This window comes from Sceloporus undulatus, chromosome 5, assembly GCF_019175285.1.
Source record: "Sceloporus undulatus isolate JIND9_A2432 ecotype Alabama chromosome 5, SceUnd_v1.1, whole genome shotgun sequence".
In the NCBI taxonomy this organism is placed as follows: Eukaryota; Metazoa; Chordata; class Lepidosauria; order Squamata; family Phrynosomatidae; genus Sceloporus; species Sceloporus undulatus.
In genome coordinates this window covers 182,515,501-182,533,700 of record NC_056526.1, presented here as the reverse complement: position 1 = coordinate 182,533,700, position 18,200 = coordinate 182,515,501, and the positions used below count along the sequence as shown (strand labels likewise).

The window sequence follows — 18,200 nt, the reverse complement described above, 5'->3', positions numbered from 1 at the left end:
CCCATTTAAAGAAAAGGAGTCTAAAGACAGAGAACAGGGGCCTTGACCTTACCTATCCACAGTTAGTATTTAGACAGTTCTCTGGTAAGAGTCTACCTTGCAATACTGATTGTGTGTGCGTGTGCATTGTTTCTGACTTACGGTAACCCTAAGGCCATAGGACGCTGACTCTGATGATTGCAAGATTGGCAGGTTGGCAGTTCAAGGCCCAAGTGTTGTGTGATTCCAGTAACTAGTTCCAGGTTCTGCCAACCTAGCAGTTCAAAAGCATGTAAAAGTATAAGTAGATAAATAGGCACCACTTTGGTGGGAAGGTGACAGAGTTCTGTGCTGTCACGCTGAGCACATGATCAGAGCAATGCTGGCTCTTCGGCTTAGTAATAGAGATGAGCACTGCCCCCATAGCCAGACACAACTTGACAAACTTGTCAAAGGGGAAACTTTAACCTTTACGCTAAGACCATATCACGAGGTTTTCTGGACAAGATTTGTTCAGAGGAGGTTTGCCATTGCCTTTCCCTGAGGAGGCTGAGAGCATGTGATTTGCCCAAGGTTACCCGGTGGGTTTCATGGCCGAGTGGGAATTGCACCATGGTCTCCATAGTCATAGTCCAGTGCTCAAATCACTACACCACACTGGCTCTGAATACTGACCATACTTCTGTTCAAATTAAGGCAATTCTTCCTAAATTTAACCATAAATAAATGTCACAGACACCTTCACCTTCTACTCTGTCCATGCAATTTTGAAGTAGGTCACACAGTCTTCCCCTCTTCCTTTCTTGCTGCTGCACCTAAAGAGAGTGTATGGGTTCTTTCACACGAAGGAGGCAAGCGTAATTAAAATGTGATTAAATCATGCTAAAAGTGTGATCGGGAGGAGGATTATCACACCTCCGTGTGCTTCTCCTATTCATGACCCGTGCATAAACTGTAATGGATGTGTCATTGGGTAATAACGGGAGTCTCCATTATTAACCAATGATGCATCCATTACAGTTTACGCACTGGACATGAACGGGAGAAGTGTGTGGGGGTGTGATCATCTCCCCCCTGATCACATTATTAGCATAATTTAATCATGTTTTAATGGCAATTGCCTCCTGTGTGAAGAAGTCCTATGTCTAGGGCTTAACTCTCATGTTTATTGCTTTTAAAAATGAACAGCAAGGCTGAATCCTCTTGATGTCTTATGCATGCTTAAGTTTCCTATAGAAGCAGCTGGACATTTTCGTTTGATGAAGAATCCCCACCTTCACCTTAAAGCATGTACAAGTGGACTTTAGCATGTGGATATGCATTCAGTAGTGCATGTGGATGTACATCTGGTTGTACATTTGGCTGAAAGTAGCACAATCAGTCTTTAATTCTGCAAGCAGAGATTTATACTTTGCAACCCAAATGTAGGATTTCTTGATTCAAATTTCTCAAGATACAAAATTATATGCTTCTGCCATTTTGATTTGGTGGAATCTCAGCATTCATATAGCCCTGAGAGAAATGACTCAAGGACAACCTCACCAAAAGGGCATGAAATCTGCTGAATTTCCAGATAGCTCATTGGGCTTGCTGAATGGAGGTTTGTTACTTGTTTTAAGGGATGTATTTGTTAGTGGTCTCATTTGTGGTAGTGGTGGTTTGTTTTATTAGAGAGATGGGATGAAAGGATTTATTCCATCAGCAGGCCTTCTGCTTTGGCCAGCTGTAGCTTGTATTTCATGCACTTGCCTGGTTGCTTGCAGTATTTCAGTACTGTGACACAGGATGAATTTAAAGTTGTCCATCTCACTGGGAGCTTGTGTTTTTAGCATGTTGTTGGTATAGCTGCACCAGAGGACTCCAAGGCTTTTCTTCCTGAATTAGGAGTTAATGTTCCCCCAACAACTCATTATTTTTTCTAAAACTGGTGACAGATTTTCACAGCAGTTGTATCTCCTGCCTCCTTCACCTTCCACACTCTAGCAGTTCAAGGGTAATTTATGCACTGAATTAAGGCCACTTTTTATGGACCCAATCTATTTGAACGCTGCAATGGGATTTTTCTTTTGGCGCAGCAATTCAGTAGATGGTGGCAGTTTGCGTTGAAATACAATGGTGGTTGTGAAACGTTTTGGCAATTTTTTTGCTTTTAGACCAAACGAATCAATTTGTGGACACAGCACAGAAGCCTCTGGGTTTGCTTGTTTGTGCCACATTTAATGGTGCTGGATGAGAAAGTCCGCACTGAAGATGCAATAGCTGTAGGGCTCAGGCCTGTATCTGCAAAAAGGATGATTCCCACACTACAAAGGCAAGTTTCTTTGCCCATGTATCTTCTGTGTTATTTCTTCTATACTTGATTTTCAGATGTGAGTGCAGATATTTATATACTCAAAGCAGCCCCTTCCCATATGTGAGATTGATAGCAACAGGCTCAGAAGAGTATCAGAAGTACTCCAACAAAAGACCTGATGGGTGGGAAGTCCAAAACAGGACAGTAGGGTAAATTTCTTAGGAAGAAACTCGCAAAGCCACTCCTGAGTGTTCCTTGCCTAAGAAAAACCTATTAAATTGATGGGGTCGCCATACGTTGACAGACGACTTGAAGGCACACACACACACACACACACACACCAAATGAGTGTGCTTAGTGGCTGTGGGATCTTGAGTAGATTGGAAAGGAGATTTCTTGAGACAGGGAACCCCTGCCTGGCTGGAAAACTAAATGGTATAATTATTCAGTAACCTTATGTGTATTATACATGATGTGAATCATAATGGCAGACCACTGTACATGGATTGTGTAATGCAAGCACCAAACATATTGCAAACATTTATAATGTCTGCATTGATGTTGCATGCTTTGACAGCTACACTTGCCAGATCTGATTGTCAGATCTGAAGATGAGTCAACAGTGTGATGCAGCAGCTAAAAGGGGCAATGGGATTTTAGGCTGTATCAATAGAAGTATAGTGTCTAGATCAAGGGATGTAATAGTGCCATGCTATTCTATTTTGGTCAGGCTTCACCTGGAATACTGTGTCCCTTTCTGGAACCACAGTTCAAAAAACATGTTGAGAAGCTGGAGTGTGTCCAAAGGAGGGTGACTAAAATGGTGAAGGGTCTGGAAACCATGAGGAACTTAGGGATCTGGGTATATTTAGCTTGGAGAAGAGATGGTGATATGATAGCTCTATTTAAATATTTGAATGGATGTCATATTGAGGATGGAATAAGCTTGTTTTCTGCTGTGCCTGAGAACAGAACCTGGAACAATGGATGCAAGCTACTGGAAAAGAGATTCCACCTCAACCTTAGGAATTGTTAGGAACTGCCTGACAGTAAGAGTTGTTTGACAGTGGAACACACTCCCTCAACTTTTGCGCTGGCTTTTCTTTGAATTTTAAAGAAGCAATCCAGAATCTGTTTTGGTGAGAGAGTTCAGCACTTTGGATAGGCCTTTTAGAGTTAGGGCAAAAACATAGAGTGTATCTTCATGTTGTAGCTATATGCCTTCAAGTTGTTTCTGACTTATGGAGACCCTAAGGCAAGTTTCTTCAAAAGGGGGGGGGGCGGCGCTTGCCATTGCTGTCCTCTTTGGCTGAGACAGTGTGACTTGCCCAAGATCACCCAGTGGCTGAACTGGGATTTGAACCCTCATCTCCAGTCATAGTCTAACACTCAGACCACTATGCCACACTGGCTCTCTGTATCTTCATGATACATAGTTTAACACCACTTTAAGAATCATAATGCTTTGCTATGTGATTTTGGGGTTTGTAGTTTGGTGAGGCACTTACAATTCTTTGTTAGAGAGCTCTAGCTCACTCGCCTAAACTACAGCACCAGTGAGCCCTAGCAGAGAATTCTAAATACATTGTCCAAGTGCAAATCCCTGGATCGCATAGGATGGGGCCATGACATTTAAAGTGGTATCAAAGTGTTATAACTATATTGTGCAGCTTCATTCTTAGTCCTACTGAGACTAGAACCATTGAACACAATGGAACTTTAAGTTTATTAGGATTCACTGAGGTCTTGTTGGTTTCAGTCTGCTTTATGACTATGTGACTAAATGGATGTAGCCTAGTAATTTTAAAATGTGCACAGTCGAAGCCATTGGGAATATTCTAGCTGTAAACCTTGGACTGTAGTTTGAAGATAGTGGGACTACTGATGTAATTTGCTGTCTCCTGAGCTCTCTAGGGCACTGCCTTGCATGGAGCCAAATGGGATTGTTATATTAAACTAACTCCTCATCCCTAGGCTTCTCTGGTGTGATGTGCACCTTAATTCTAGGGAATTAAATTAAATTAAAATGTTCCTGCAGATTTATTTAGTGATTACCTTTTGTTTGATTTATTCATACTTCTCTACCAACATCAATTTGTCAAGGTTTCTTGTGTGTTCAGTTCCCGTTCAACATCTGTCTCTCCAGAGAGTGAAGTGCCTCACTTGGCACTAGGCAGGGATCCAAGAATGAGGTCCTTTCATTTCAGGCAAAGAATCAGTAATTGCTGCAAGTCATTCTCAGTGACGGGGGGGGGGGGGGGAGAAACCAAGCTTGAGGGCTTTAAATTCCCCAATAATCTTACAGAGAAAAAACAGAGGGAGGAGCTGGAACTGTGTCAACCCAAAGGCCAAATTTTACCAAGGATGGTGAAAAAGCTATTGTCTTTTCCTACCTACCCCACATCTTTGCATTAGTTTTATCTATTTATTGGCAAATCCTGCCTTCAGCAGAGTTTGATTTCACTTCCCTAACTTGTGCAGTATGAGAAAACTGAAATCATCCACCCCTAACCTGGTACTCTCCAGCTATGTGGGACTTCATGTCCCATCGTCATCGGCCACCATGGAAGAAAATGCAAAGGCGGGGTTACTATTGAAGATTAAGAAAACCAAAGTAATGGCCACAGATTATTTTTGTTGTTGTTTTTGTGTGCCTTCAAGTAGTTTTGCACTTATGGCAACCCTAAGACTGGGGTTTTCATAGGGTTTTCATGGCAAGATTTCTTCAGAGGGGATTTGTCTTTGCCTTTGTCTGAGGCTGAGAGAGTGTGACTTGCTTAATGCCACTCAGTTGGTTTCCATAGCTAAGCAGGGATTTGAATCCTGGTTGTAATCCAGCAATCAAAGCACTATACCATACTGGCTCTCTAACTTTAAAGTAGACAATGAAGATATTATATTTTTAAAAATCTTATATTTTGTCTCAGTCGTTACTCAAAAGGGAGACTGCAGTGAAGAAATCAGAAGAAGATTAGGGCTTGGAAGGACAGCTATGGAGAAACTAGATAATATCCTCAAGTGTAAAGATAGATAATTGAATATCAATGTCAAGGTTGTCCATGCCACTATGTTTTTGATTTCTATGTAAGATTGAGAAAGTTGGCACTGAAGAAAGCTGATACAAAGAAAATAAGCTCATTCTAAATGTGGTGCTGGAGGAGAGTTCTGCTGTGGATTACCAAAAAGACAAATAAATGGGTTCAAAAGCAAACAAAGCCATAACTTTCCCTAAAAACCAAGATGAGTAAGCTGGGACTGTTGTTCTTTAGAAATACACTGGGCCCTTGGTATCCACTGAGGTTTGGTTCCAGGATGCACAGTGGATACAAAACTTGACTTCACAACCGTTAATAACAAGGAGTCCAACATATCTGAAGTTTATCAGATTGGGGAAAGATGTTCAGTGGCTTTTGAGTTCTACATCTTAGTAAGACATCCCCCCAACTTAGAAAAACTCTATGGTTTCCTGAGAAGTATTTATAGCTGAATTATGCATGCATTTATATCAGGGGTAAGCATCTGTGCAGGGGGTGAGGGTCATTTTCCCACCCTGTGCCTGCCTGCCCCACCATACCAGTGTATTTTGGTGCACCCAAAGTGACATGATGCCAATTCCAGCTGCTATTCTTGCTGATTTTGGACTGATTTTAAAGATTTGTTTTGTGTTTGGAAAAGGTATGGGGCACTTTGGAAGGTCAGGAAAGGCGAAACCCTAAGGTTTGGGCACATTTTGGGTAGTTTTGGGGCAAGCAATATCCTCAAAATTGGCTCAATTAAAAAAAAAAAGTCCAAAGGCTTTAGGGGGCTTCTGGGATTGCAGTTGGAGGTCCCAAGGGCTGCATTTTCCCCATAGGCTGCACTTTGCCCATATGATATATTTGTTGTGTTGTTGTGTGCCTTCAAGTCATTTCTTAAATATGGTGACCCTAATGTGAACCTATCATAGGGTTTTCTTGGCATGTTTCATGGGGTGTGTGTGTGTGCCATGGCCATCCTCTGAGGCTGAGAGAGGGTGGCTTGCCCGAGGATACCCAGTGGATTTCCATGGCAAGCTGGGATTCGAACTCTGGTCTCCAGAGTCATAGTCCAAGGTTCAAAACACTATATATATAATATTATATATAATGTGTGTGTGTGTGTATATGAATGAGATATTAGGGAGCCTACATATCACCTTCTCATTATCTGGGAGCTGATAATTCTCTTGATCCCAGATAATCATGCTACTCAGTAGTGGCTGGCCTCTAAATCCTACCAGTATCACTTAGTCCCAGTCGTTGCTTTTGTTATGTGCCTTAAAGCAATTTCTCACTTATGACAACCCCAAGGTTATCATAGGGTTTTCTTGGCAAGATTTGCTTGTTTCCTTTGAGAGAGTGTGACTTAACCAAGGCCACCCAGTGGGTTTCCAAAGCTGAGCAGGGATTTGAACCATGGGCTTCCAGAGGCTTAGTCGGCTACACTAAACTGGCTCTTTAGTCCCAACATTCCTGATTATTTTGATTTCAAAGGGGGATCCAGTACTTCAGATGCAAGTAGGATGCAGCCCACAAACACTTATTTTATTTATATATTGAATTTATATATAATCATAGAATCATAGAGTTGGAAGAGACCACAAGGGCCATCTAGTCTAACCCCTTGCCATGCATGAACTCTCAGTTAAAGCACACCCAACAGATATCACACCTTATTCTTTTTTATGTATTGAATTTGTATAGCACTTTTCTCCCAAGACAAGATTCAATGAGTCTTTTTCTATTTACTATATTTTATATTTTGTGATTTTAGATTGTACGCTATTGGCAGGTCTTATATTGTTTTGATCACTCTGTAAAGTGCTGTTCAAAACTTACGGTTCTATATAAATAAATACTACTACTACTACTATTAATATTAATAATAATAAACATTAATAACAATATTAATGTTAAAACACTTAAAATAAAGCTTTTATAGAATCAATAGTTGTTTGGGCAGGTTTGAATGTCTTAAAATAGGCTGTGCTTGAATATAATTCCAGCACTAGTTCTACCAATTCTGCCCTGCTAAATTAGAGTACCTTGAGGTTAATATGGGCTATACAGGTTTACCTTGGTGTGTTTCATCTTCATCACATTGTCTACCTTCTAATTATAACACAAAAAAGGGAGATATTCCAACTGACCTAAGTAAGATTTGGCAACTGAACAGAGCAGCAGGAATTCTGAACGATTCTTTTCCTCCGCTCCTATTCTCCCCTTGGTTGAGATTTTATAGCCAAGTTAAGTCCTTGGTTTTACTGTGTGGTAATAATGTAACATAAAAATTGTTATTACTCATTATAGAAGAGATCAAATGCAAATGATGATATACACATACCTCAGAAGAAAGGGAAGGAGCTTTCAAATTATTTCCCAAATGGAATATGCATATGCATTTATACAAAAACATTTATTATAGACCTCTCTTTCAAATTGCAGTGTTGGTCACTGTGGTCTCATGTGGCATCAAAATGAAAGGCTCTGTGCTTTGTCTTTATGGATGAAACCTCCAAACATTCTCTACTCCACTGGTTTAAACATTTTGGTAGTGGGAAGATTGGAATGAGGAGCTTTCTCCAACTTTTTTTTTTGCTTGAAAAAGTTTTGTCATTTTCTCCAAGGCTAAACTGCAAGCTTTTTTGTGGTGTTTTTAAAAAATAAGGTTGATATAGGCCTGTCTTTGAACAGCAGGGTGTTCATTAGGTCTCTCTCTCACATTTTCTCAATCTCTCTCTCTCTGTAACCTGTGCTGAAAATAAAAGTTTGCAATCAAAATTCGGTAGCAGGAAAAATGAACTTTGTGACCCATGTCAATTATGGAAATGAAGGAAATTTGCATAATTTGAATTTATTTTACATGGGTATTGTGGGGGAGGGCTGCCTCTTACCACAAGAAATCTTATTTAGCAGTATTTCTGATTTGCAATGTTTCTGTTCTGTAGCAGGGTCTGCGCACTTTCAATCATATATTTGCAGTCATAAGGACTAGAAACATACCTAAACATTCTTCAAACCATAACTAGGTTGGTATGTCTCCTTTCATAAATGGGTTGGAAAGTTTAGATCCTCTGAATGCCGAATTGTATAACACAAAATCCAGAAGGATCACAATGTGCAAACACATTGGCCTATATTATTATTTATTCATTAGTTATTCATGTTTATAGCCTGTCTTTCTTCCAGCGAGCTGAATGCAGTATACATGACCTCCTTTCCCACTTTATCCTCACAACAGCAAGCCTGTTAGATAGGTCAGGCTGAGAGTGAGAGACAGGCAATGTTGTTGTTGTTGTTGTTGTTATTGTTATGCCTTTTCTCCACTTTAAGACTGGAGTTCTGTTCTGGAGCCACAACAAACTGCCATTCCAAGAATTTTATAGCATTGAGCCATGGCAGTTAAAGTGATGTCAAACTAAATTATTTCTGCAGTGCGGATGCAGCCCTAGTGTGTTTCATGGCTCATTGGGAACTTGAACCTGGGTCTTCCAAGTCCCTGTCCAAGACTCTTAACTACTACACCATTCTGGCATCTTAGCAAGAGGTCTCCTCCTCGGACCATCTTTAGAGTGGGGTGAAGTCTCACCCCTGTGATCCTGGCTAGGGCTACTTAAGCTCAGAGAGAGAGAGTAAAGCTTCTCTCCTGCTTCCATTCTCTACTGTTGCAGCAGCTCACATATCCACACACCGCTGCTGTGATTTTCTGCGTCCCTTAGGGGTTTTGGCTGATCTTGCCAATTGCTTGGCATTGTCAGCTAATTGAAGTGTAAGTGCAAGAAGAGAGGGGGGAAGCCATATTATGAAGCTGCCAAGTCTTTTTGCTTGGCAAAAGAGCAGGGCAAAGCTTCTGGTAATTGTACCAGAAGTTATAATTGCTCAATGCTCTGTATTGCCTTGAGCTTTTCACAAAGCAAGTCTGGTATCCTTCATCTGGAGACATCCGATACCGGCTTTTCTTCGAGGCTTTCTGATGGAGAGTTGCGCTTGAAGTGAATCCAATCGCACTGCAAAAGGAGGATGCGGCTTCAGTATCTCTTGTGTATGCGTGCCATTGAATGCTGAAGTGGATAACATGGACCTAAGTACTTTGTCAATATGTCAGCTAATTTCCCCTTGCTTTAATGCAGCACATTGTCACTATTTCCCTGGAGTGAAGATGCCACCATCACATGCCAATCATGGCCTGGGGCCAGATCAAACTCAGTGAGGCAGATACAAGCTGATGGCAAGCTACCAGCAGTGTATTTTGCACTACCTCCACTCCCTGAAGGTGGAACTGAGATAGAAGAGCAGCAGTTGACAAACAACTGTAAGGGTGATCTTCTAGGATTGTGCACTTTTTTGAGGTCTAGGAAACGTCTTCCCCCTATTCCCCCCCCCCTTTTCCATCCCCTTTTCCGATTTCTCTCCCATGATAATCCTTCAATGAAGAAATGTGTGTGTGAAGACTTTTCAAATGCCAACACATTGCTTCGGGAGCCATGCGCACCATGAAAGGGTCATAGGTCTGACCGCATGCATGAAGGCAGAATGGCGATGAAGAAATCTCTATATCATTTCTCCCCATTTAAGGAGGAGGAGGAAGGTACAAAGTATAAGGAACTTGAATTTAGGTGTGTAGAAGCAGTTGTGGTGGAGGAGGAGTTGGAGTCATGAGGGAGGTGTAGTTGCCTCAGCCTAAGGCTGGAGATGCACCCCCCCACCTTGTATTGCCTCAGTTCCTTTTTTAAAGGTGTTCTGTCTTTCCCCTGGAAAGGAGAGGAGGGAGAAGGGCAGAGGCTGCCTGGCTATCAGTTCCATTGTTCCTCAGTTGCTCATCTCACCCTTTCTCTGCAGCAGAGCAGCCACCTGAAATCAGCCAAGGCAAAGGCTGGTTGGCTGAGCTTGTGTGTAGTTGCTCAATCTATTCTGGCTGCAAACTGGCAAGGAGGAAAAATATCTTCTGTTCCCTCATCAGCACCTCTTAGAAAAGTTTTTAACAGGTGATGTCGTAACTGTGAATAGTTCATTATTCTGTTGTTGTTGTTGATGTTGTTGTTATTGTTTGGTTTTTAAATCTTGAGTTAAGTCTTGGGGGTCCAGGGCAACAAAAGATATTTAAAGGGGGACCTTGGTAAAGCATAGGAAAAGAACCATGGATCTTTTAAAGCCATTTAAAATATTCAAAGCATAGAACAAAAGCAGTCCAGCATATTGAAACAGAAAGACTTTTACATGTAAAACGATCACTTTCCCTCTGCCACACAAACTTTCCATACATTGTTTGCCAGTGCCTAGTTGGCTGCAGTAGGAAATATGATGCTGGGGAAGATGGACCTTGGTCCAGCATGGTTCTCCTTGTATTTTCAGGTGAGCATGTGAACATGGAGGCTTTTTTTGGGAGGCACATGTCTCCCCAGGGCTGTACTCTGTCCATCCTTCTATTCCATCTTATTGCTGGTGTTTGGTCTTGGAGGATAGCTAAGTCTCTATGTTCACCCATTGTTGAAGAAGCTAATAGATTTCAGTACTGAAGCTTAAAAATGCAAATGAAAATTTGAGCATCTCATTTCCTCTTCATTGCCACAACAGCAGGAATTATTCACAGGGCATCTTTCAGCTTGCAAATTGATTTCCACACCTTTGCCCATTCTGTGAAATTAACGTGGCAGAACTGTAGCAGAAAGTGACTTGTCCAGAGGATTGCTTTCTGAACCATACACACAGGAGTTGAGATATTTTCCCTCAAGCTGTAAAATAACAATTTTTACTGTGGCAGGGTTATCTGCCCTTGTGAGGGATGGTTCCTTTGCTGCTAATGCAGAGAGACTGAGTTGAGGCAATAGCTTCAGGTATCAGATTCTGGGAGGCAGCAAAAAAGTGTTAGAGGAAAGAGATGTGTGCTAAGCAACTTTTGTTGAGTTCCCTAAACTAAAGAACCTGTGGTTTTCAGCTCTGTCCTATTGCCAGTGTTGAAGAAAGACTGAATGCTAGCTGAGATGCATTTTGCAAATGGAATTGGGCAGAGCAGGGGAACACAGCTGCTATTTTGTTCTTTGCCTTAGGGTCCAGCAGAGTATTTTGAATCAAAAAGAGGAGAAAAGTGTTGTGTGAACATGCTTGTTTCTTCTGTTTATGGCACCTACTTCATCCACACTTCCTTGATCTGGTGTTCCAAAGTGAAATGCTTTTTAATTGGTCAGTCTCAATTACATTTGGCAACTGGGAGCTTGTCAAAGGTCAGGGAACAAAGAAAGCCGCTGTTGACACTTTTAGCTGCTAGTGGCAGGGATTTATGTACTGTTGGATGGCATGCACAGGATCAGTCTTTCATTGACCTTTATAATTAGGAAATTTTGCATACTTTTTTCAGTAGACTCTCCATTTTGTATATGCCAATATCCTGAATGTTATAATCGGCATCATCATCTTCCTCCATTTATAAAGCATCTGAGGTTCACATGGTTCACAAAGATTAAAAACAAGTCACCATCATGCATCACCACATACAACTAGCCACTGGCAACTACACTCAGCACAAGAGGTGATGGCTGAATTGGTGATGGCTATCAGAATCAATGAGGTGTGCTGGAATAATTGTTGTTGGCAACTTTAATAGCTTTTCATTTTGGACAAGTACACCCTCCTGTCCCAATTTAGTGCCTGATATGTGTGCCTGTATATAGGTATTCGTAGTATTTATAATTTATATTTTGCCTTTATCCGAATATGAGAACTAAGGCAGCTTGCAGTTGACTCCACAATTTATAGCCACCTTATCATAGTGTTCTCTTTGCCAGATTTATTTAGAGGAGTCTTGCTATTGCCCTCCTATAAGGCTGAAAGAATCAGACCTGCCCAAGGTCACCCAGTGGGTTTCTGTGGATTTGAACCCTGGTCTCCTAGAGTTGCAGTTCAATACTCAAAGCATGACACTGCATTGGTGTTATACAACACACCAAATTATTTTGGTACTTGTGGTGGAAAATCCCATAAGTGTCTCCCTCAGAATTAAAAATACATTAGAATGATTGGCAATTTGGTGCACTTTCATTATAGCCCAATCACTTCCCTAGGCTGGCCATCTCACTCTGCCCTGCCTTGCTTTGCTTGCCTTTCTTCAAGTATATACTGAAAGAGATACCCTCAAGCAGATGTCCAATGTTCATATTGCTGCATATCCCAGGAGATAGTCTCTAGTTACATTTTAGGCACTGGATGAATGCTTTTATAAAGCTCCATAAAAAACAGGAGAAAGCAGCTGTTGCATGCCTCACATGTCCAATATAGTTAGTCATGCTATGTCAGTATCAGGAAGCTCTTATGATCATACATGGGAATCCGTCATCCCCTCAAGATTTCTGCCGCTGCAATTGTTTGTTTTTACTGATGGTAAGAACCATCTGCTAGCATGTGACAATACATTAAAGCACATTATAATGGACACACACACACACACATTGATTGGAAGTTTGTGCCACTGCTTCCAATTGGTTCAGTTCTCTTGACAGGGATACTATATTCTCTTGTTGGAAAAGGGGTTGGTTGGTTTTGGCTTTTCCACATGGTCATTTGAACCTGTGACCTTCTGTTCTCTGCTTTCAGCCCATGATCACTTCCTAGAGATTGGAAAAGGTATTTTCTAGACTACAACCCCCAGAATTTCCAGACAGTCTGTCAACTGTATGGGAATTCTGGGGGATGTGGTTCCCAAAAGTTAAAAAACAACAACAATCCAAACTCTGTCACTTTCTGATTTCATCTTTCTGTTTTGCCTCTGTCTTGCCTGACAGTCCATCATCTGTTACCCAAAATTGATCTCTCATTGCTTCTTTTAAAACAGTGGTTCCCAACCATTTCTATGACCCTCACTCCTAGGAAATGTTTGATAATGTTCTCATCCTCTACAAAAGTAATACCACATTTGAAGAAGATTAAAATGTCTAATTTCTAATTTTTGAACCACAAATTGAACCACATCCAATACTTTGGGTAAACAAACTGAACCCTAAAAATATGCTTTTAACTCAGTGCATAAAATGCAAATCTGAATTGAGCAATTAGATTCTAATTTATTCAGAAAAAAATTGAGTGATGACTTTTGACTCGTCACTCAAAGACCCAAGCCACTCTGTCCATCTCACACCCCAGGGGTATGGGCACCTCTGCTTTAAAAGCATTATAGCTATTCAGCTCCTTGGGCCTAATGCTTTTTATCTTGGATTAGATGCTTTTGACTCAGTATGAGTGTCCAGTCCCATCTTGGTGGCATCTAACTTGGCTTCCACCGTGAGTCCAACCACCCCAGATGACCTGTCCCCCTATCTTCAATTAGCTGGGCTGACTTGAGTCTTGTGTGGATTACTTTTTCACTAGACCCCCCCCCCCCTCCAAGGTTCACTAGTATATTGTGCCCTGTTAATTGCATGTTGGTGAGTTTTGAGACTTGCCTTACTCAGTAGGAGGAACCTAAAGGAAAAATGAAATAACATGGAGATTAAAGGTAGTTTTAATATAGTGGCAGCTGGTGACATCCATGGCAGTGGGGCAAAAATCCATTCTTGTGTCTTAGGCTGAATTTTGAAGGCACTATTCAAGGGGATGGACTTTGTCTGTGTCTTTTGAGGAAGATCAAAATATGTTTCTTATGGAAGGAAGGACTAGCAAGTATATGTACTGTACAAACCAATGGGATATCAACTAGGCTGCACTCAGTGATCTCGCATATACACATTCTTGCCTAAGAACGTAACAAGTGTCTGGAAGGATCTTACTGGTGCACTCTGTGTTCTACATTCTTTGCAAGAATCCTAGTAATTTGCAGAGACTGGGTGGTCTGTCAGAAATAAGCCAGAGGTGATCCAGGGCCACCCATTTCTGCAAGAAGCACACACACACAAAACAATGAATGTATTAAAAATAATACATTCATTACTTTGAGGCAGGCTGCAAGATGCTTAGGAGTAACTTCCCAACCTGCCTTGTGCTTGTGTCCTTCCTTTTTTTCAGTGATTTTTCACCCCTCTTTTTTGCTTCTGGGGTGAGCAAGGAGTAGGATGAAATTAGCAGCCAGATAAGGTCATGCAGCAACTAAACATCACTCTTGCAAAGAGGACAGGTGTGTTGGGCCCCCAAGCTTGCTTTGGTGCCAGGTGTCTTAGAAACAAGCTGTGTCTGATACAGAACAGCTTTTTCCCTCCCCCTGCCTTTTTTTTTCTCCTAAGGAGCAGGAATGGGATTAAATACAGCACAAGAGTTAAGCAGAGCTTGACACCCATATAACTTGGCCTGAATTGATTCTGCAACTGTTCAGTAAATCAGCCCAAGGAGGACAGTTTTCTCAGCGTAGTCTCTATTCCTACTGCTGTATCTGTGTGGTGGGCCAGTTATGTTATTGGAGTGAAAGTGATGGCTTCTCCCTGGGATCATTTATATCTTGAACTCCAGGATTGTAAATTTGTACTGATTGCTGGTAGTACTTAGGTTTAATATTCTCATCAGCTTTATTAGAGAGGACTGCATTCCTTATAGTCTTCCACTAAGAATGGAAGACATCTCTGTTCTTCTTATAGCTTTACATTGACAGTGTCCAAAAGGGGTGTGTGGGACATGGGGAAATGCCTCCCCCTTCATATGGGTTTTGCACTGGAAAAATGAATGCTAGAATAAGGTAGACAAATGCAAAATATGACATTGTTCCTGTACATTTAGTCAGTGGATAATTACATTTAGTTCCAAGAGGTCTCACTTGTGAGAGTCATTCTATGCTCTTGTAGAAGAAATGGGACCATGTTGTTCCCCTAAATGGTTACAAACCCCAATAGTAGGTAGGGCTGGCTTTCTCTATAAGGGGGCCAGATGCAGAAGACAGTAGGGATCTTGCATGTTTAATATGTGAATAAGAGGGGGAATTTCAACAGATGCAGCATGCCATGGTGAAATATGTGTGTACATTAGTGTATGAAAAGTGTATGGAATTAGTGTAGGAAAAGTGTATGAAATATGTGAAGTTCCATAATGGAAGGAAAATCCCAAATTCTTGCGATTTGATATAAATGAAAGGTGGGATAGAAACGCAGGTGAGATTCAGAGAAAGAGCCTAGAAAAGTTAATTTTTGTTAAAAATTTCCAGAACTCTGCATCCAGTATGACCAGTAGCTTGAAGTCTGGAAGTTGTAGTCCAGAAAAATGGTGGCTGGCAGATGGTGAATTACTATGGCATAAGTCAGACTTACTCCACCACAACTCACTTTTTAGGATGTTGGGGAGGATGGAATTCTGTTCTGACTATGTAGTGACCAAGAGAATGAGGTGATGTTTATGGTTGGGGAACAGACACGTCTAGCTGATTTCCTGTATCTGGACATGTGTCATGTATGACCTCATCAGGGACCTCCTGAAAACCTCCAAAAAAGTAATCTTTTTTTGCAGATGACTATTGCAGCATCTGCAACTATAGGAAAATAGCTGGACATGTCCTTGCTAATCTCTTTGCTCTCTGACAAGATGGGAATGGCCACATTTGGGGGAGGGTCTGCATGGCTTACAAGGTGAGTTTTGGGAAGATAGCAATGGGAGAAATATCTACAGATACATAGCTATGTGATGCATTATTTCCCTCGGTATTTCCAGGTTCAGAGAGAAACAGTGAAACTGAGACTTTTCACATGCCTTACCTTCAGCCTGACTGGAAACCCACCATCTGGATGAACCAAAGCTTTGCCACAGTCCATTTATATACTCTCTGTAAACTTGAGACCACATGACTGCAGGCAGTTTTTGGAATGACCTTAGGTCGATCTGGATCAGTCATATTGGTATGAAGGGAGGGAAATTGCCCAGGTGCCTTAAAAGCCATCCCTTTTGCATATTTCTAACTTGTACAGAAAAGCAATGACATGAAGATTCAAGGGCCAAAATGTGAAGCGTTCAAAAGCATGCTTCTTGGGAATACAGAAATAAAAACAAAACTAAAAACAATGTTCCCCCTTAGCTCTCTGAGCCAAAATTACCTATCATAATCTGCCAAAGGCTAAAGGATATTTCTTTGCACAACCAATTCAGAAATTTCCCCCTATATCTATCATATCTCTTGTCTAGTTCTCCATCGCAAGTTCCAAATCATTTTTGCCTCTCCCCCATACATAATAGTGGTTTAACACCCCAGGTAATTTTTCTTGCGCATTAATTTTCATATGAATAGAGCATCACAAGTGCCTTTGGAAGGTGTTAAATTCCCAGCCTGAATCTGTATATGGAAGGCAGAGCTATTTGGGAGGGAAGCCCTAATCAGATTGTAGCTACTGGGGCTTAGGTGGATCAATTACTTTACAGCTTGAATTGATTGCTTTTCATTGCAGGCCCCCGGTCTTTTGATTACATGTTTTGGAAGTATGAAATGAATAGCTTTGGACTTATTACAACCATGGGTACTAATCAGCATGTAGCAGATAGACGTTGCTTGCCAAGTTTGCCAGTGTAACGTGAGGTCCCTTTTTAATGCATTTGAACTCTTTTTGCTATCCTGTAATTGCATGCAGCGTTAACACTTTTTAATACAATTTTAATTCAGAGCTTATGGCTTGTTTGCAGAACAACACCATTTGGAAGCCGGACTCTTGCCAAGAGTGCCGTTGCCATGGCGACATCATCCTATGCGAAGCCATCATTTGCAGAAATCCTCGATGCAACTTCTGGAAGGTAAGGTAACAAGAGCACCTTTAAAGGTGACAGTGCCCCCTTGGTAGAAGAGATCTTGCTTTGCAACTCAAAAAGTTTTCCTGTTCGACTTTTTGCAGGCAAATGATTTTGCTGCCTGAGATAAGGCAGCAAACAGTGTCCCATTGCCCTAAAATCTAGTTGCAGAGTACCAAAGCACAACAAGTTACGTCATATTGGAGGTAGAAAAAATCCCCAAAGTGCCTTTCACCCCTTCCTTGGAAGTAGAAATACAGTGGTAATAAAGTCAATAATGAACAGTATGGCTGCATCCATAGTGCAGAAATAATTCAGTTTGACACCACTTTAACTGTCATGGCTGAATGCTATGGGATTTTGGAAATTGTAGTTTTGTGAGACATTTAGCCTTCTCTGTCTAGAGAGCTCTGGTACCACAACAAACTACAGTTCTTTTTGGGTTTTTCAGACTATGAGGCCATGTTCTAGAAGAGTTTTTTCCTGATGTTTCACCAGCAGCTGTGGCTGGGATCATCAGAGAATACTGGCATGCAAGAGAGTGAGGTATATATACTGTTGGTTGAGGGGAAGTGATTTGCATGTTATCACTTCCCCTCAACCAACAGTATATATACCCCACTTTCTTCCATGCCAGCATTCTCTGAAAATGCCAGCCACAGCTGCTGGTGAAATGTCAGGAAAAAATACTTCTAGAATGCAGCCTCATAGCCCAAAACCCCCAGAAAAACTATGGATGCCAGCTGTGAAAGCCTTTGAATTCAAACTACAGTTCTCTGAACTCCACAGCATTCAGCCATGGCAGTTTATGTGGCACCAGATAGGATTATTTCTCAGGTGCAGATGCAGCCTAGGCTGCTCTTTCATGACACTCAAAATGGCAGTGGCGTCCCCATCTCCAGTGTCACCCAGTGTGGGGAGCAGGGATGGGGCTTCTGGGGTCCTGAGCAAAAATGGCATGCCACCTTTCTCTACTGCTGCTGTAGGCCACTCTATTGGGTAATTTTAATTGTTTTTTAAAATAGTTTTTAAGGTGTTTTTATCTTGTGAGTCACCTTGGGTCCATTTTTGGGAGAAAGATGATGTAAAAATGAAAATAATAATAATAATAATAATAATAATAATAATAATAATAATCGAGTTTATTTATATATCCTGCCTCTCCAAAGATTGAGGCGGGATTACAACAATAAAATAATACAAAGTAATACAAATGGTACAAAATATTAATACAA

At 41.2% G+C, this 18,200-nt stretch overlaps 1 protein-coding gene across 2 annotated transcripts in view; it reads left to right on the top strand.

Moving 5' to 3' along the window:
- FRAS1 (Fraser extracellular matrix complex subunit 1) overlaps positions 1-18,200 on the top strand; it is a 326,081-nt gene that overhangs the window by 98,843 nt on the left and 209,038 nt on the right. For both annotated transcript variants that reach the window (XR_006104125.1, XM_042469094.1), the window contains exon 3: positions 16,864-16,971. Coding sequence is in view for 1 of the 2 variants with exons in the window: in XM_042469094.1 (XP_042325028.1) it covers positions 16,864-16,971 (108 nt within the window). In the remaining variant the exon portion in view is untranslated. The remainder of the gene's footprint in view (positions 1-16,863; positions 16,972-18,200) is intronic.